The sequence below is a fragment of the Caretta caretta genome, chromosome 9 (assembly GCF_965140235.1).
Source record: "Caretta caretta isolate rCarCar2 chromosome 9, rCarCar1.hap1, whole genome shotgun sequence".
Lineage (NCBI taxonomy): Eukaryota > Metazoa > Chordata > Testudines > Cheloniidae > Caretta > Caretta caretta.
The window spans coordinates 34,819,458-34,839,863 of record NC_134214.1 but is presented as its reverse complement, the minus strand read 5'-3'; the positions used below and the strand labels follow the sequence as shown (position 1 = coordinate 34,839,863).

At 44.4% G+C, this 20,406-nt stretch overlaps 1 protein-coding gene across 1 annotated transcript; it reads left to right on the top strand.

Annotated features, from left to right (window-relative positions):
* The first annotated feature begins 2,503 nt into the window (after positions 1-2,503).
* MRPL44 (mitochondrial ribosomal protein L44) lies at positions 2,504-8,196 on the top strand. Its single transcript, XM_048863192.2, has 4 exons — positions 2,504-2,720; positions 4,438-4,906; positions 6,494-6,672; positions 7,555-8,196. The coding sequence occupies exons 1-4, from the start codon at positions 2,545-2,547 to the stop codon at positions 7,724-7,726; spliced, it is 996 nt and encodes a 331-aa protein (XP_048719149.1). The 5' UTR covers positions 2,504-2,544; the 3' UTR covers positions 7,727-8,196.
* The last annotated feature ends 12,210 nt before the right edge of the window (positions 8,197-20,406 follow it).

Genomic DNA, 20,406 nt, shown 5'->3' with positions numbered 1-20,406 from the left:
TTTAAATCAATTATATTTAAATTTAAAAGGCAGCCAAAGAATTTTCTAAAAGGCAAAGGAAGAAAATCTGTAGGGGTTGTATTAAAGGCAAAATATTAGCGGTCAGTAACTTTTCGTTGGAAGCAGGTGTCCCATTTTGTGTTGAATGTTATATATTCACTACCACACAGTGATGAGCTGCCAAAATCTTAACTGGTTCCCTATAAAAAATTCTGATTTAAGGGATGTGCCAAGAGGTGGAGGGCATGGGGGTGTAGTGGCAGGGAGGAGATTGCACAGAGGCAAACGGGGCTCGTTGCAGGGGGTGCAGTGGCTGGGAGGGAGTGGCACAAGGGAGAAGTGGGCAGGAGGGGGTTATTGCAAGGAGCTGGCAAGTGGGGGTGTGTATGTGCCCAGGGGGGTGAAGGTGGCAGGGAGGGGTTTGCACAAGAGAGGAGTGGGCAGGAGGGAGATGGCAGGTGGGGGTGGGGGTTGCCGGGTGAAGGTTGCCCAGAGGCAAAAGTGGCAGGACAGGGTGGGTTGTTGGGGCGGGGGGCGCACAGGGGAGAAGGTAGATGGTCGGTGGGTGTTGGAGGGGGTGGCACTGGCTGGCAGGGGTTGCCTGGGTTGCTCCCACATACACCATTCCCCAGGACAGGGACTGGACCTGCCCACCCCCCGGCCCTCCGTGGGCCTGTGCGGCTCCCTGCGGCCCGGCTAGGTACCTTGCAGATGGAGTAAACACCCTGCTTCTCCGCTCAAAGAGCAGAGCGCAGCTGTGCCTTCTTCCCCGCACTGTGGGGCCGAGCCAGGCTCCCTGCTGCCCCCGGGGCTCTCAGTGGCGGCGCAGGCAGCCAGCCCACCAGAGCTGGGCTCCCCGGAGCTCTGTGTCGGCAGCAGTAGCCGCCACTGAGAGCCCCGGGAGCGGCGGGGAGCTCGGCTCAGCCCCCGGCGCAGGGAAGAAGGCACAGCTGCTCGTGCTAGACCCTCCCCTTCCCCGCTCTGCCGCCGGCTGCTCCCCTGGGGGAAGGATTGGCCGTGCTGTGGGCGGTCCCTCTGGAGATAGGAGGTGGGGAGCAGCGGCTGCCTTATGCTCCGCTGTTTAAAAAAAATTGGGGGGGGCACTGCTTTTTGGCGCCCCCACCCACTTGGCGCCCTAGGCGGCTGCCTAGTCCACTAGTCCACCTAGTGGTTGCTCCGGCCCTACCCAACAGACCCCCCGGAACTCCCATGCCTACCCAACCCCCCCCGTTCCCTGACTGCCCCCCCCAGAACCTCTGTCCCCTCCATCAGCTCCCTGCCCCTTACCCAACCCCTTCTCCCAGCCCCGGTCCAGGCCCCTTACCATGCTGCTCAGGGCACTGTGTATGGATGCCGTGCAGCACGCTGGAGCTTGCAGCCCCACCCCCTTACCATGCGGGCAGGAGCTGCAGAGCTGCCCAGGAGTGGTCCAGAGCGCTGGCAGCGCGGCACACTGAGTCCTTGCGAGAGGGGGAAAGGCGGGGGAGGGGTTGGGGGAACCTCCCCCGCCTGGAGCTCAGGGAGCCTTAACAATTTTTAACAACGGGTTCTAAAACTGGTTCAAAATTTAACCACCAGTTTGCACAAACCAGCTCCAGCTCACCACTGCCACCACCCCACTCTCATGCTCACCTTTGGGTTTTGCCCACACTGTGCTACAAGCAATTGCCTAGTGTGTGCGTTTATTTTTAGTTATTTAAACAGCCTGGCCACCCCCACCAGTCTTTATCCTTAAAATACGTATGATCAGCTGAGAGAGGGTGGGATGAGATCGCAGCCCTTCACTGGGTGCACTCTATTTATCTAGGACAGGGGTGAGTGCCTTAGAGCGCCTGAGAAGAGTTAGCTGGGTGCTGTGCCGCTCTTTGCATTAATGCAGCAACTGCAAGACTGCTGGGGGCTGGGAGGAGGCAGCACTGCTGCTTTCTGGCCTGAGCCTGGGTTGCCAATTATGGTTGGATGTATTCTTGGAGGTTTCATCACATGCCATAAGCTGTAATGCCTGGAGGTTCTAGGACAATCCTGGAACGCTGGCAACCTTAAGCCGGGGTCAGAGCAGCGCCCACATGCCCAGGCCGAAGCCCAGGCAGCTGTTAGGCAGGGCAGGGGCGGGTCCCTCCTCTTCCCTGGGCTGTGAGTGACCGTGGGGCACCAAGGCAGGAACGCGGCCAGGGCCGGGGCCGTGCCTGGGGAGTCTGGGCCTGCAAAGCGGGGGAGGGACCGGCATAACCCGAGCCCCTGGCCCTCCTGGAGGCCTGGCCGCATCGCATCTTTCCGATGTCAAACTTACAACTTGCCGACCCGGGCGCCCTTGCAGGGGAGAGGTGGGCCCAGAGCCCCACAGCTCCCGGTAGGCGTCGGGGGGGCTGTGGCTGGAGCAGCGCCTGCTGGGAGTTGAAGTCCCCAGAGCCGCCCTGTCTCGGGCGGGTCACGCGCTGAGGCGCGGCCGGAACGTTTCTCCCCGGAACTGAAGGGCCGAGGGCTGTTTCCCGCGGCCGGGCTGCTGGCGAGCTCTCTCCTGTTCCCAGTCCGCGCCGAGCCGCTATGGCGACGGGGCTGCTGCGGGGGCTGTTACTGCGGGCGCCTCGCCGCCTCCTGGCCGCTGCCGGCGGCGCCGGGCGGGGCGCCCTCGGCCTCCAGCAACAGCAGCGCCGGGGCAAAAAGTTCTGGCTCCGCGCCTACCTGGAGCAGCAGCGGCTGCGGGCGCCCGCTACCCGCCGGTAAGAGCCGGGTCCCGGGTTCGGTCTCCCGGCCCTGCCGCCCCGTGCTGGGGGCCCCGCTCCTTCCCCGCCTCCTTGCCGGTCGCTCCGCTTTTCCTTCCCCCGTCTGCGCTGGTTGCCCCTTCCCGCTTCTGCCCCCAGCTCCCCCTCTCCTGGACCCCGAGTCCGGGCGTAGGTGGAGGAAGGTCATTGGTAGGCCCATGCTAGGCCGTCCCGGGTCTGTGCATCCCTTCACCCCACCCCCCGTACTGGAGCGTTATCACCATCTCTCCTCTTGCTAGACCCCGCGCCCCAGCGGGACCCAGCACAGGGCGCGGAAGCGCCTGGCCCAGACCCACCCTGGTATTTTTCAGAGTAGCAGCCGTGTTAGTCTGTATTCGCAAAAAGAAAAGGAGGACTTGTGGCACCCTAGAGACTAACACATTTATTTGAGCATAAGCTTGCGTGAGCTACAGCTTAGCTATAGCTCACGCAAGCTTATGCTCAAATAAATGTGTTGGTCTCTAGGGTGCCACAAGTCCTCCTTCACATTGTTATTTATTGTCGCTATTACAGTAGCACCCCCTTCCCCCCCCGCCCCACAGCTCAGTTTTAGTGCAGACAGGGTGCATGGGGGCCCTCATTCTCCTCCTTCAAAACCCTCCCTCACTGGCTCCTTTTGCATAATGCCAACAAAAAACTTGACCCTATTTAGAGTGCTGGTGTGCTGACACTATGGCCTATGGCAGCGGGGGCCAAATGTACTGACCCTCTGAGCTGTGGATGACAATCTTCAAAAGTTCAAGAGACGGGCCCCGCGCCTACAGAGGCTCGGGGCGTCAGCCACACAGGAGGGGCCTGCCAAGGCTTGGGGCATCAGCCCTGCTCTTGCTGAAGCTCTGAGCCCTGGCAAGTGCACCCCCCAGGTCAGAAGCCCTAAGACCACCACTTCCCCTGCCCCCACCCCCACCCCCCGTGGGGCAGAAGCCCTGAGTCTGTGTGTCCCCACCCTCCCCCCAGTCTGGTAGGTGGAGAATGGGGGCTTGTGGGGGGCTCCGTGAGATGCACTATAACTGTAAGAGAGCTGCATGTAGCTCTCAAGATGGGGTTTGGCCTCCCCTGACCTATGCTGCTGAGGCATATGGTCTCATTGTTTCCTTTTATTTCCCTCTCTGTATCCATTCATCATTTCTTATCTTTTACTTAAATTATAAGCTGTCTGGGGCAGTGACTGTCTTTTTGTTCTGTGTTTGTACAGGGCCTAGCGCACAACAGGGTCCTAATCCAGGACTAGGGCTCCTAGGGAGTACAGTAATGCAAACAACAAATAATAATATTTGGGGGCATGTGATCTGGTGGGAGGGGGTGCTGGCAACCCTACATGGCATCTGTCAAAAGGAGAAGAAGGAGGAAGGGCAGGTTAAGGGACAGCGGCCTCATAGGCTATAAGCTGCAGACAACTCCTTCCCTTTGAGATGCTATATTTTGACCCTTGCCTGGATACAAAATTTGTATCCGCATCCAATCCACGATCCACAAAAACTGTCCGGATGCAGATATCCACGGATTTGAAGGGCTCTAGCAATAAGCTGACTTGAAGATGTCTGAAATACTCTGTTTATTTTTACATTTCCTTTTAATAAATGGTTTCATATCTAAGCTGTTTAGTGGAACAGATGACACTCTGTCTGGACGTTCAGTTCTACTCTTGAGTTAATTCTCTCTTGTATGTTTGTAGTTCAGAGAAGCCTAACTGGGATTACCATGCAGAGATACAGGCTTTTAGCCACCGACTACATGAAACCTTTTCCTTGGACCTCCTCAAAACTGCATTTGTTAATTCCTGTTATATTAAAAGTGAGGAGACCAGACGCCAAGAACTTGGGCTAGACAAAGAAGCGGTTGCCCTCAATCTCCAGGATAATCACAAACTTTCTGAACAAGGGGTATCTCTTTCACGCTCTTACCTCACTCACTGTTTTGAAGATGCTTATCCAAAGATGCCCTCTGAAGGGATACGAGCCCTCGTTGATTTTCTCACGAGCCAGGAACTTGTGTCTTATGTGGCCAGAAACCTATCCATACAGGATTTAACGCTTTGTGCAGAGTTTCCTGTTCCACCTAGTGTGCTGCAGAAGACTTTCTTTGCTGTAATAGGAGCATTGTTTGAAAGCAGTGGGCATCAGAAAACAGGGATATTTATCAGAGTAAGTACTAGCAGTTACAGTTATTATTTTTATTTCTTTGGCACCTCTCTAAGGCTGTAGCGATCCCAGTCTCAAATTATAAGACCAAAAATAAATAAATAGTATCTTATCCCTGACTGCTGGCAGAGGCCAGACCCCCTACAAACTTATTTCCCGCATTCAGGTCTAACTGATGTGCATATATGCAAGAGCTAGGAGATATATTCCACTTAGGATGGAACCATCAGTTGCGCACATACAAAACGGGAAATGACTGCCTAAGAAAGAGTACTGCAGAAAGGGATCTGGGGGTCATAGTGGATTAGAAGACAAATATGAGTCAACAGCTTAACACTTGCAAAAAAAAAAAAAAAAAAAAGCAAATGGCATTCTAGGATGTATTAGCAGGAATTTTGTAAGCAAGACATGAGAAGTAATTCTTCTGTTCTACTCCACGCTGATTAAGCCCTCAACTGAAGTATTGTGTCCAGTTCTGGGCACCACATTTCAGGAAAGATGTGGACAAATTGGAGAAAGTCCAGAGAAGAACAACAAAAACAATTAAAGGTCTAGAAAACATGACCTACGAAGGAAGATTGAAAAAACTGTTTGTTTAGTCTGGAGAAGAGAAGACTGAGAGGGGACATAAGTATTCAAGTACATAAAAGGTTGTTACAAGGAGAAAAATTGTTCTCCTTAACCTCTGAGGATAGGAAAAGAAGCAGTGGGCTTAAATTGCAGCAGTTTAGGTTGGACATTGGGAAAATCTTTCTAACTGTCGGGATGGTTAAGTACTGGAATAAATTGCCTACGCAGGGTGTGGAATCTCCATCATTGAAGATTTTTAAAAGCAGAATAGACAAACACCTGTGAGGGATGGTCTAGCTAATACATAGTCCTGCCATGGTGCAGGGGACTGAACTTGATGACCTAGAGAGGTCCCTTCCAGTCCTATGATTCCACTTTACCTAAGTCAACCTCTACTTTTCAAGGAATAGTAACCTATTATTTATTTGAGTAGCACTGTTTACTTTTGGCCTGATTTGTTAGATATTTTATGGCTGAATCAGTGGCTGCAGTATAACTTTTTAAACAGTTATTTGATGGTTAGTACAGTCATGAAACTGTTCCAGAAAAACACTGCAATTTCTTAACATTATGCATAGAAAGTCAGATCAATTCAGAGATTTGTTAAGAGTCTCCCTGGAATCAAACATCAAAAGGTTTCGTATTAAAATATATTGTGAGAGGGAAGTCATTTTAGCAGTTGCTATCCTTCCAGTTTATGCCATTTACTTCTAATTTTGTATCAGAGAAATGTCAGCTAAGAGACATAATATGAAACAACTTAAAACCATGTTACTTCTGCTGTATGACATTCAGATATGTCTGTAGGAAAAAGCAACTATTAATGGAGAACAGCTTCCTTCCTATTTAGACAATTCTGTCTCATTGTTTACGGGATCGCGAATTTCATTCAAAATATCTTGTAATGCAACATTTCTGTATTGGATTTTCTACCACATAACTCTATAGTTAGTTAGTACTTATAAAGCACCAGAGCATTCACTCCCCTTCCTTTCTGTTAATTGTAATGTTTTTGTTCAGGACTTCTTAATTCCTCAACTGATTGGAAAAGACCTTTTTGAGATCTGGGATGTTATAAACCCAATGGGTTTGCTAGTGGAGGAATTGGCCAAGAGGAATATATCTGCTCCAGAACCAAGACTTACCAGGCAGTCAGGAGCCAGTACAGTTCTACCACTGTACTTTGTTGGATTGTACTGGTTAGTAAAACTTTCATCTGAAGTCAAACGGATTCCAGTTTTGGGGGGAGGGAGGAAGGAAATGGTCTGTTTTTTACAAGTTGCCCTTGTTAAAGTTGCCATGTAAAAATAATTTTGGAAGAGAGATGCAATTTATGCAATGGACTTTATATAAATGTTTGAGGATTGACATGTTCATTCCCATACAAATGCATAAAGAGACAGTCCCCCGTCTCAAGGAGTTTATAATCTAGTATCGACACATGCAGTACATTGGGTGCAGGTGCAAATTTTAATAGGGTTCTTGCAGACGTTATTGTTGAACAGGTTTGAAAAAGAATGAAACCATTCCATGCTTCAGTAGCATGGGCAGAGGATGCAAAAGGGAAGTGGGATTGACAAGAGAACCCTCCAAGTACAAGGGTTACTTTAGAGTATTTAAGGCTAAATCATGGCCTCATTTATGTAGCCATGAAGATTGTTTCTCTGCTAATTGAACTGTTTTTGAATAAATCTGTTGCTGAACTGTGTAAAGACAAGACACTTCAAAATGATTGTTTACCAGGAAAAGAGAGAGGGGTATCAAGATGATGCACAAATGATGTACTTGTATATTTTTAAAAAGTTCTAACGGAGATTGGATAGTTCAGGCAATAGGTAATGGAATGTAAATCTGAGTTAACACAGTTGTACTTCAGAAATTCGGTGTAATTCTTACCTGAGTGTCCATCAACAAGTATATACTCATGTACAGTTGCCCAAAAGACCACCATAATCTAAATGTTTTCCTTCCAATAAATATGAAATGCTGGTTAGAGGACTCGTATTATATATTAATGGTGCACAGTGGTGTTCACAGTTTTCTCATGAGGACACTTACTTGATTTTTTTTTTCCCTCCCAGTGATAAGAAGCTTATAGCTGAAGGTCCTGGTGAAACAGTGTTAGCTGCAGAGGAGGAAGCTACCCGTGTGGCACTGCGGAAACTGTATGGATACACTGAGAACAGACAACCGTGGGACTACTCTAAACCAAGAGAGGGATGGAGAGCAGAAAAGGCTATTAGCAGCAGTTAGACAACTAAGCATACTTCTTCTGCCTATCCACAAAAGCCATGTTCTCCATGCTAAGTATAAATGCATTTCAGAAAAGCAAACTTCAGCAATTCAGCTCTTTGATATAAAGGATATGTTTTGAAAATTGCAGCCATCACATATACTTTTAGAATTCTCCAAACTTGAATAGATTGATTTTTCTTTCTGCAAAATGTTTCCTATTATAAAGTAACTGAGGAAAATGAGATATTTCTTGTTAGTAACAAAACAGGGGAGTTTTCCCCACTGAGTTCCCACTATTTGGCTAAGAACTTGACCATATATCCAAGCATACAACTCTTAAGAATGTATTGTAAAATCTGTGACTGATCACTTTTTTATTTTTGAGCAAACTGTCTCCATACAGGAAATAAAACTTTTATGTATAGGTATCTGGACCAGTTTTGAGAGTATTAACAACAAATCAGCACTGAATTAAAAATGTAACATTAGCATGAGACTTGCATCTGATTTCAGTTGGCCTTGAGTTGTGGTAAAATCCATATGAAATATAATTTCCACCTCATCAGTATCACCACAGATCGGAATAAAGGATATGCTCTGACATCAGTTGCATACACTGATGCTGTTAAGGCCTTACCAACAGTTTGCTTGCTAATTTGTAATTTACTGTTCATTTGCCATAGACAGTTGCCATTTGTTTCTGGACCCTGAAAGAGCATGTATTCTTCATTAGAAAATATTGTGTTTGGAGTGACAGGGAGGAAAGAGCTTACGTTTCTACATGATATAAAAAAATGTAGAGAGTACCTTCTTTCTTGTTGGCATGGTGATTGCTACTATTAGGTTGACAAAAGATCTTGGTGCTTCGTATTCACTAACTTTTTGTTTTGCCCATCCAGTAGAATTCACCCCTTCTTTTGAACAGCTCAGACTGAACAGGCTTCTAGGCCTGCACGCTATTGGATTATATGAAAATCTATTTGCCTTTGCACACCCCTTTCTAACACTCAAAACATTTGTCTCAAAAAGCTGCTTTAATGAGGATGCTACAATATCATTACATGCTCAATACAATCTGATGGCTTAGCAGTGGGTACTCTTGATCATACAGAAAATAACTTTTTTCCGTTTGACATTCAAAATCTGTTGCGTGCAATTGAATCTCTGAAAGTTTGCATCTGTACATTTCCAATGTGAATAAAAGATTTGCATCTGGAATTCATTTTAGCCTAACTCCTGTCAGGCAGGACTAGATAACTCAGGATTGGTTTTGTGATATGGAGCTTTTCATCTCGGTCACTAGTAAGATTCTATTGCAGGTAAAATGGTCATTTATGACCAAAATCTGATCTATGCATGAAACTCTGAGAAAAGGAGAGAACCAGCATAGTGGTTATGGTAGAGGGAGACTGAATGTGTGGGAAATTCAGAGGATAGTTCACTTGGGCTCCCTTGCCTGATACCATGCTGAGGGTACTTGAGAAATGCATTCATTAGGTGCATCTACTTGAGCAGTTATGAGTGGCTGTGCTGCCTGACGGGGGTGGGGGGAAGTAGCCACATGTATCTGCTGGCCAAAACCCCAGTGTAGGGTGGGGAAGCGGTGGCAAAGCAGGTACAAAATCCTCCACCGTCCTGAGATTGCAGTAGTGACTCTGAAGCAGCTCTATGGCTTGGGCATGAGAATTCCATCCCACAATATCTACGGATTTCCCTCATCAAGTCCTACTGACCAGAGCTGTTCTTCAGAGAAGAAGGTTTGGCCCTGAGGTATGTTATAATAAAACTGTAGCCTAGTTAGTCAATTCAAAGAAAGCCACAAGTCTGTCATTGTTCAAATGTGTCCTCATTCAAATATCTGACATGAATCTCTGCACATATGAAACGCTTCTGAGTAAATAAGTGTAGTCTTTCTGCTTGCTTCTAATACTGCAATTTACTTAAGTGGAAAAAATAGCTTATGACTAAAATGCACAGCATCATGGTCAATATAGCATAAAATGAGAGTAATAAGAAATGGGCTCAGGAAGGCCTGGTTGCCTACCTTAGGTTTGTCTGAAAAATTACAGCTAAATAAAATGCTGTTCTTACTATGACAAACTTGAGGTCCATTGAAAAAGAATAAAAAGAACAGGAGTACTTGTGGCACCTTAGAGACTAACCAATTTATTTGAGCATGATTGGTTAGTCTCTAAGGTGCCACAAGTACTCCTTTTCTTTTTGCGAATACAGACTAACACGGCTGTTACTCTGAAACCTGAAAAAGAATAGACACTCCAGTGATGCTCACTACATTCAGAATGGATGAAGACAGCATCTGAAAAGAGGAAACTAGTTCATACTTCTATTTTTCAGTTGTGAAGTATTTCTGTTAATGATTTCACCTGGTTTAAAAGGACTCTGTGTTTTTACCCCCAAAAGGTTAATATGCCTACTAATATATGTGTGTATAAAAAAAAAAAACATTTTGCCAGCAGGTTGGCTTTAAAAAAGAACTGCATGAAGCTACTCAGCAGTTCAGAAAATTAGAATGTCATAGTAGAAATGAGTTAGGGGGGTGAGTGCAGGTGAGAAAATGAATGGTGCATTTATCATGTAATATGTATGTGGAATTGCTCCAGTCAGAAGCCTGGATTTAAGAGTACAGGGTAGTTTGGGGACAGAAGGGAACAGATGAAGTGAAATGGAGACAGTGAAGATTAAGGAAGGAAGCAGAGGATTTAAGGAATGAAACAAAATGAAGATATTAGAGCAAGAATTTTTCAATTGGCTTTGCAAAGTACAGTATCATATGGCTGTTACTGCCACGTGTATGTCTTTTTCAAACAACCTGGTGAAGTTTCCTTTACTCTTCAGAAAAATAGTTACACTGATCTGAGATGTAGGTGAGGCAATTTTCAGCCCTGGACCAATGATGGTTTAAGGTGAGAACTAATATTGTAAGAATTATGCCATTGGAAAGCTGGGGATGCCTAAGTTTCCAACAGGTTATGGTTTCTAGCTCTGGAATATCCAGAGATATTGGACTTTAGACCTAATAATGGTACAGTTTTAGAAAGGTTGTTCAGGTAACTGAGGTTTCCAAAATGTTTTTCTTTTCCTCTGAGACAGTAGGACTCATAGGGCCCAATCCAGTTCCTATTCAGGTTAATAGGAATCTTCCCATTCATTTAGACAGGAGTTGGGTAGGACCCAGGGTATATACAGAATACCCAGTGATGGGGGTTTTTAAGGATATCATTGGTTTCACGAGTTTGGCATCATTTTCAGTAACTCAGGACTAGTAAAAGCTATCCCAAATTCATGCTAATAAAAACTTAAGCCCACACCTCCCCATTATGTATTACTTCACATGTAGCTAATGTTTGCAAAGCAAAAGCATTACATTTCCCTCTCCCCTTTTCCAGTCTAATGTTACAATGCTGTGTTATGTGGGTTAATAGCTCAGCACCCAAAATAACCCTGTCATAACAGAGAAGAGTGTGGATATATGATGACAGAAAAGAGGGTTACTGGTAAGAAAATACATTTTAATTTTAAGCTTCTAAGAGTCGGAGAGAGACTCCAATTCAGCAAAGCAGTTAAGCATGTGCTTAACATATTTACTTTAGTGGGATGAGCATGTGCTTAAATGCTTCACTTTATAGGAATGGGATAATTTACATGCTTTACATTAGTCACATGCTTAAGTGTTTTGCTGAAATCAGACCATAACAAATATCTAGCGGAAAATATCTTTAAACCATTTTTTCAGAAAACCTTGTCAGTTTCTACAGAGTCTGATAAAAATGCTTATTTCCTCTGAAGATGGAGATTACAGGAGTGATTGTGCGCCACTGAATTCAGTGGGAATTTTGCCGTTGACTTCCATGGGTGCAGGAATAAGCCCGGTGGAAGGAGCCATATGACTAGTTGGCAAAGATTCTGATTGCATGTATTCAGCACAACGGCATAGGTCGCATTCAGCCAATGTATACTCCCTCATATAATTTCTCAGGGGACAAGCAGAGAAGATAGTAAATCAAGCAGCTTTAAAACATATATGTCACTTTAAAAAAATCAATACAGTCCATTACTGCAATCCAGTTCTGTTGTTACTGATGTTCATTATGGAAATTATCATGGCCATTAAATTAACTTGGCATGAACGAAGGATGTTAGATACCTAGCACTCATGGAAATATATAATCTGTTAAAATCACCTAATGAGTCAACTTGTTACATTTTTCTTTATCCTGCACGTTATTTTCTTTTTCATTTGATAAAGACTGTGGTTTCTGTTTTATATTTATTTTCCTTTAACTCTTTCAAACTTTGTATTTAGTAAGGATTATAAAACAGTTGTCAGTTACAATTAATACATCAGGTCACAGTACTAATTTTTTATATACATAACCTGCAATATTCTATGTCATCTCTATTTTAACAATCAAATTTGCCTAAAGCACAGTATTCTGTTGGTTCTTTTCCAGTTTTCTTTAATAAATAATACCCTGGCTTGAACTTTCTATTGATATTTAACATGTAAATATGCTTTAGTGTGGATTTAAATCAATTTATAAATATACAAAGTGGATTGAATATTAGTGGTGAAATCTTGACTCCATGGAAGTCAGTAGGGAGTTTTGCTGTTTTGAATCAGGCATTCATCCCAAAGATCAAATATTCTGATTGTGATTCATCTCTCCTTATATGTAATCATGAGAACTCTCCTTCCCTTCTCTCATCATACTATTAAGCTGGCTTTATGTTAAACAAGGAAAGATACGTTTCCTTGTATTCAAGTCCTGGCTGGGCATCTAAAATGAGTAAGTTGCTGTTGCACAGTACTTTGTGCACCTTTAACAAGTTATGTCTGAGCTCAAAAGTTGTTGGTGCTGCACCTTAAACCACTCAATATCACAACCTCTGCTCTGTACATGCCCCTTACTCTGAAGATGCAGCCTGCTCTGATTTTGGCAGCCAAAGGCATTTCCACTGCAGGGAGCACCAATAAATCAAAGAAACAATAAATAAAAGGGTCACTACTGACTTTATTGTTTTTTAAAGACTAAAATATGATTGCCTTATACATCTGTTCTTGTTAACCTGGAGTTTGAAAGTTACACAGAAACGTTGGTATTTTCTTTCAATTCCTAAAACCAGGGACCTGTGTGCTAAATGGAAAAATCCTATTTTGTACTAAACCCCATGAAGAATACAAAGCATCAAGAATCTTGTTCTGCATTGGCATTCCTTTTTAAATGAGGTGTTACAAAAATTCAGAAGAGCTCTACTTTTACTCATCATCTCTTACCAACTGCAGTGCTAAGCTCTGAAGCAGGCTCTGAAATACTCATTTGTGTCTCCCAAAGTACGTACAGACTTTGAAGTCTAATACTGAGATATGCCTTTACTGCAAAGGCATAACCATCCCATTGCAGATGGCTTTATCTTTCCAAAATGATTCAATCAATTCAATGATTCAATCTCGTGATTTTTTTTCTCGTGTGTTGTGTTGTTTGTTTTTGGTTGAATTGCTACTGATTTAAAACAAATCTATGACATGTTCGTGTTGATAAATTGATCCAAAAAAGGAAACTAACTGGTGCGATGTGGGCAATGTAGTCTGCTGTTGCGAGAGAAAGATGTTCTGTGAACTCACAATCCTGGTGACAGAATCAGAACAGTGAAGCCTGTTGATTGTTCTTTAGCCACTTGGATGTGCTGCAGTGCAGCTGCTCACAATGCACATAGAGGCAGGGATAGGAAAATGGCAGTCTTGGGGAGAAAGTAATATTTAATAATGCTCCTTCCCACTTGTATAGACTCAATCATGTGTTGGCATCTGGCCTACACCAGAGGCATACTTTTAAAAAGAAACTAACTACTGTTAATGAGCCTGTTTTTTAAAATGTTCAAACTTGTTATCTATTTGATTAGAATATGAAAATACATAGGATGAAATCTTGGCCGCACTGAAGTCAGTTGGAATTTTACCTTTAACTTTAATGGGGCCAAGATTTCACTCAGTCATTTAAGTCCTGGGTAATTCCAAGCCTTCTCAGCTCCTTAACCTTGTGTTTCTCCCTCTTCTAAGGCTGGGGGCTCCCTCTGGACTCCCATCACAACATGCTTCTAGGCCAAATGCAGCGTGACACTCTCATAAGCACTCACATATCTGCCTGACTGAGTTGTACCAGTTGGCTTAATTTAAGGCTGGAATAAATGCTCATACGTGTAATCTTGTTCTTGCTATCTGGGCATTAAAGATGGGGATTTTAGACTAACGCTGACTTCAGTTTAGTAGTTGATGGCAAACAAAAACTAATCAGGGCAATAGACAAGAATGTATTCCCTAGACATGATTAATCTATATTATAAAAACAGCATTCCCAAAGGTAGTTTGATTGGGCCAGTTATGATCATAATAGCATTACTAAACCTAGAATTTTGAGAATTTACAGAAAGTAATCTTGTGTTTTCACCACCATTACTTAAAAAAAAAAAAAAAGCTCTCAGCAAATTAATACAGGCTAGTTTGGTAAAAAATATAAAGGATTTACCTCTAGTTTATTTAGTAGCAGGTACTACAGTAATATGGGCCATATATTACCTGGACAAATATTGGTTCAGACTTTTTGTTAATCATGTCTAGTAGCCTGCTAGAGCCAGCAGCCCTTTAGACGATCAGTATATTCCCTGAAATTTGAGATTAAATTATTCTTGCATACTGCTAGCTTGGTTTAGTCTGACATCACCATATCTAAGATATCTGAAGGAATGTATCTTTCAGAATTCAGTTGTGCTTTACAACACATCATAGGTGTGAAGATATTAGACAATATAATTACTGTGATGATTTATTCCTATAGAAACAAAATTATGCAAGGTATATTACGTACAAACAAAATGACCTAATCCCTCCCCATAACGCTCATAATCTAGTGCGTTTTATTGTTGACATAAATACTCTCCAGCATTTACATGCTGTAATACCCTCAACACTTATGCCTTTTTTTAAAGTGACACTTTGTTAGTCATTGGACATGAGCCTTCAAGACTTGTCCCAAATCTGGAGTCTGTGAAGCAGCTACAGAAGTAAGGGAGTTTATGTAATAAGGTGCAGATTGCAAAAAACTTCATGGTCCCACCTTCTGACTTAACAAGATTCTACTCTTTGTGTACCAGCTCCACTCCACCACCTCTCCCATATAGCGAGCGGTGCTCAAATTTATGTCGGTGATAATGACACCTAACTGTTTGACTGGTTGGGAATAGAGCTGGTTGGAAAAACTTGGATGGAACTATATTCCCTGAGAAAATGCAGTTCTGTTGAAAAAAAATGGAAAATAAAAACTTCCACCAATATCAAAGGATCCTGTTTCAACATTTTTGGAATAAAACATTTCAATTTTTCATTTTGAAACTACTTTTCATTTTGAATTTTGTAATTTTATAGTATAAATTTAAAAAGTCAAAATTAAAGCTTAGTGTTTCCATTTTGTCAAAAGAAATATTTTTTAAAAAAAAATTGGAGAATTCCAAAATGTTTGGGTTTTGTTTGAAGCTAAATTTCATAATCCGTCACAAAATGGAATTTCTGTCCTCGACAGAGCTATAGTTTGGAAGTTTAAAAAATGCTAGCATGATTTGTGTGGCCAACTGTCATGATAGTTGATATTTTCTTTAAAGCCTCAGCTCCTAGAGTCAAGTGATTCCAGGGGAATCTCATCCTTCATTCTTTTAAAATGTAAATTTCTAGCTTTTGTGGTTACAGAGAAAACTTGGAAATGTGAACTCAAAAGTTTAAAAAAAATTTTTTTATTTAATTTAAAAAATCCCTTACGATTTTTAAGCCAATCTCTTGATTTTTTTGAAGCCTAATTCCCGAACACTTGGAGCTGGTACTATTGTAAGAAGTTCCACTCATTAAATAAGTGTGATGAAGTCCATGCTTTCTTCCTACCTAACATAGACAGCTGATATTACCCTCAGTTTAGTCTTACCTCCTCAGTCTGTCCATTTTATCTGTTCTAAAAAGCAGTTTCATACGCTAACATACTAAAGTCTTGACACATTCCAGCAGTTATTCTCATCCCACACCATAGACTCAAGAATTCAATGCTAACTCACCCTCCTAGTTAGTACCTTGTCTGCCTTTTAGCAGGCTGAAACATACATGAGCAATAAAAAGCAATTCAGGTGTTTATCATCTAATTTAATCAGATTAATAATAATTCCTGCTTGCCCAGCATAATATTCAGTGCTAGAACTGGGGAAAATCTATTTCATAAAAATTTGTGGGAAGACAAACAAATTTTTGTAGTGCACAATGCTTTCAGGTTTCAGAGGAACAGCCGTGTTAGTCTGTATTCGCAAAAAGAAAAGGAGTACTTGTGGCACCTTAGAGACTAACCAATTTATTTGAGCATGAGCTTTCGTGAGCTACAGCTCACTTCATCAGATGTATACCGTGGAAACTGCAGCAGACTTTATATACACACAGAGAATATGAAACAATACCTCCTCCCACCCCACTGTCCTGCTGGTAATAGCTTATCTAAAGTGATCAACAGGTGGGCCATTTCCAGCACAAATCCAGGTTTTCTCACCCTCCACCCCCCCACACAAATTCACTCTCCTGCTGGTGCTAGCCCATCCAAAGTGACAACTCTTTACATAATCAAGTCGGGCTATTTCCTGCATAGATCCAGGTTTTCTCACATCCCCTCCACCCCCATTACACCAGTTTGCCATCGTTTTATGAGCTGCACTATTTTCACAAGCAAAAAAGGTGACAAAAGGCAATCTTAACCCAGGCTTTTCCATATTGCATCAGACCATAGGTTTGATTAGTCTATCAAGTCTTTGTCTCCTGCCTTCTGTAGCAGTCAGTATCTGACTGTTAAGAAAAAGTAGACAGAACAAAACCTCATACATAATGCACCTCACCATTTGTGTGAGGCTTTACATGGGTGGGCATGGAAAGGTGCTTTGTAAACCATGCAGGTAATGAGTTTGCATCTAAGTATGAATTTTGATTAGCCTTATTTAAGGCCCACCCCTCTCCAAATACCTTTGAAGTCACTGGAAGAAGAGGGAAGGCTTCAGACTGTTGCAGCCTGAGGTTTCCCCCTGACTTGCCAGATTGATTTGAAGGAAAAGAAACCCTCTGCGAGGGGATGCAGGGGTTAACATCTGTTTAGCTTGTGAAGAAGCAATTCCAGCACAGCTGCCCCTTTCCAGTCACAGCTACTCAATGAAAGGGCCATAGGATTGGCTGATTGGGAGACAGAGGAAGGTAGGGCTGACATCCAAAGGTCATAAGAACAGGTAAAAAGCCCCAGCTGGGGAATTTTTCTGTTTACTGCTCCTCATGTTATATTATTTTACTTGCTTGATATAATCACTAATCCCTGAAAAAAAGACCTTGGTGCCTGCCACTGATGCACTGTGCGCCCACCCTTCCAGCTAACCAGTTATGTCTCTCGATTTATTATGCACGTGGCATCACAGAACAAATGGTCAAAGCTAACAACATAGACATGTTATCATTCTTACCGATGACACTAATAACAGTTTCTAGCTCTTGTCTAACAAGCCCCTATGTTGCTGTCTTGGCAAAAAACACAGAGATTAAATCTGTCATGAATGAAAAGAGTCTCTCTTTTAAAATGTTGCCCTCTTCCATTGGTTTTTAACCTACCCTACAAATCCACCTTTGAGTGAAGCTTGGTATATACAAAGCACGTTGTGCACATGAGTTAGTCCTGTGTGGAAGCTTACACAGTCTGTGCACCAAGCTGACCCAACAAAAGACAATCTGTGGGGCAGCTACAGAAGTAAGGGAGTTTATGTAATGGGATACAAGGCTAGGAAGGAACCTTGTGCTTGCTCCATTGCCAAGAGATATAGAGCTTCTAAACATACCTCCTGAACCTCCCTCTTGTTATGTTCACAGTATACACAGAAATTAGATAAAAACTGAAATACTCTTGCTGGAAGGTGGCCACATAACACAATGTTATTGGTTAGAATTCAGAACACCCAAGAACCCATATACAGAGAGAAAAAACCTGGCAAATCCCTAAGATAGAGCGGCACAACACACCCCATCTAGCTTTAAGCAGGCTCTTTCCAGACTGACTCTGCTCCCACTCTCATTCTTTGCTAGTCCGGTGCCCTTTAGCCCAGCAGTTCTCAACCCCTTAGAGCAGTGGTTCTCAAACAGGGGTCCGGGGCCGCCTCGGGGGGCGACAAGCAGGTTTCAGGAGGGCTGCCAAGCAGGGCCAGCATCAGACTCATTAGGGCCCAGGGCAGAAAGCTGGAGCCCCGCTGCATGGGGCTGAAGCCTGGGGCCCTGAGCTCCACCATTGGGGACTGAAGCCAAAGGCTGATCAATATAGCTTTGTGGGGGCCCTGGTGTCATGCGACCCCAGGCAACTGTCCAGCTTGCTACCAGTTATTGTGACACAGGTGGGCTGTGGAGTTTTTATAGCATGTTGGGGGAGGGGGCTCAGACAGAAGAAGGTTAAGAACCCCTGCCTTAAGGGGCTACAAGCAGATTTCAGGGCCCGGGGACCCACCAAACAGGGCCAGCCCAAGACAGAAAGCCAAAGCCCCACCACCCAGGGCGGAAGCCGAAGCCTGAGCAGCTTAGCTTTGTGGGGCTCCTTGTGGTGTGGGGCCCCCAGCACTTGCCCTGCTTGCTACCCCTTACCACCAGCCCTGGCTTTTATATGCAGAAAAACAATTGTTGTGGCACAGGTGGGCCATGGAGTTTTTATAACATGTTGGGGGGGCCTCAGAAAGAAAAAGGTTGAGAACCCCTGCTTTAGCCTACAAACAGGACCCAGAACCCCTCCCCCACCCGCTGCTCTTTGAGTGTGTCTACACTGCAATTAGACACCCATGACTGGCCCCAATGCCAGCTAACTCCGGCTGTGGAGCTATTTAATTGTGATGTAGACATTCAGGCTCAGGCTGAGCCTGAGGTTGAGGACCATCCTGCCTCACAGGTTCTTAGAGCCCAGACTGCAGCTTCAGCCCGAACTTGAATGTCTACACGGCAATTAAACAGCCCCTTAGCCCGAGCCCCACGAGCCTCTGTCAGCTGGAACACCAGCTGTGGATTTTTAATTGCAGTGTAGATAAACCAGAGGTGGGCAAAGTACGGCCTCCAGCCGTTTTCATCCAGCCCTTGAGCTCCTGCTGGGCAGAGGGTCTGGGGCTTGCCCCGCTCCAGTGCTCTACCCAGGGAGCAGGTCGGGGGCCGCTCCACATGGTTCCCAGAAGCAGCAGCATGGCCTCCCTCTGGCTCCTACATGTAGGGGCAGCCAGGGGTCTCCACTCTGCAAGCTGCCCCCATCCCAAGTGCGGCCCCCATAGCTCCCATTGGCTGGGAATCACAGCCAATGGGAGCTGCAGGGGTGGTGCCTGCGGACAGGGCAGCACACAGAGCTGCCTGGCCGCACCTCCGCCTAGGAGCCGGAGAAGGGACATGCCGCTGCTTCTGGGAGCCGCGTGAGGTAAGCACCACCTGGAGCCTGCACCCCTGAGCCTCCCCCGGTGCCCCAGCCCTGATCTCCCTCCTGCCCTCTGAACCCCTAGGTCCCAGTCTAGAGCACCCTCCTACACCCCAAACTCCTCATCCCCATCCCCATCCCTGGGCCCGCATCCGCAGCTGGAGCCCTCATCCCCGCCACCCCACTCCCCCACCCCAGCCCAGAGCTCCCTCCCGCACTCTGAATTCCTCATTTCTGGCACAACCTCAGAGCCCTCACCCACTCCTACACTCCAACCCTAATTTTGTGAGCATTCATGGTCTGCCATACAGTTTCTATTCCCAGATATGGCCCTGGGGCCAAAAAGTTTGCCCACCCCCGAGATAAACCCTTAGAGCAGTAGCTTACAGCACAGTTCTCAGTACACCACACATCTTCCCCTGATTAAGTTACTGCCACTTAAGAACTTCCTTAACTTTTATGTGGCAGGGAAACAGACTGGAGCTAGGTTTAAAGGTGTTAACCATTCCTATCTCCATCATGTACTTTCTTTTAGGTCTTATATTTTGAGTTTGCAAAGAAATATTACACAAATTCAGTCTGATCTGACAAAGCTCTGAGTAAGCCCTAGCCTCCCATTGACTTCACCGAGAGTCGGTGGGGCTCACCATTTTCAGGATTTAGGGCCCAGTAGAAAAAGAATAAGTACATACTGAATAAATAATCTAATAAAAAAACCCAAATGGACCAAAAGTAGACAACAGGGTGCCAGATAGCTAGCTTCATATAAATATTGAAACATTCTGGCATTATGTGACTAAATATTATTACTAGCAGATTATGAATTAGTATGAAGAGACATGACTATTATTTTAAAGCTAAAATTATCCCATTTAAAGGACAGTGATCCCATTAAAAATATCTGTAATACAATGTCTTCAAATTTCTTCTACTTTGCATTTGTCTCCCTTTCTTCGGTGGTGTAATATTTTCCTATGAAATAGCTAACTGGCCCATCGCTGGCAAAGCTGCAGATGAGACGTGAGTGATCCTTCCAATTATTTTGAGAATTAATTTTGTTGCCACTTTTTACAAGGTCATCCACACGGCTGTTTCCTGGCTCCAGCGCTTGTAATCCAGGAACTTTTCAAAAGAACTCAGGCAATGGAGACACATGACATGAATGTGAATGTTCAAATGTTCTTGAATAAA

Bases quoted from the DNA above. Each gene is read 5' to 3' on its own strand.
- MRPL44 (XM_048863192.2), top strand. From the start codon at position 2,545: ATGGCGACGGGGCTGCTGCGGGGGCTGTTACTGCGGGCGCCTCGCCGC. The intron at 2,721-4,437 runs GTAAGAGCCGGG...GTATGTTTGTAG, and splicing joins CGGGCGCCCGCTACCCGCCG to TTCAGAGAAGCCTAACTGGG. The intron at 4,907-6,493 runs GTAAGTACTAGC...GTTTTTGTTCAG, and splicing joins AAACAGGGATATTTATCAGA to GACTTCTTAATTCCTCAACT.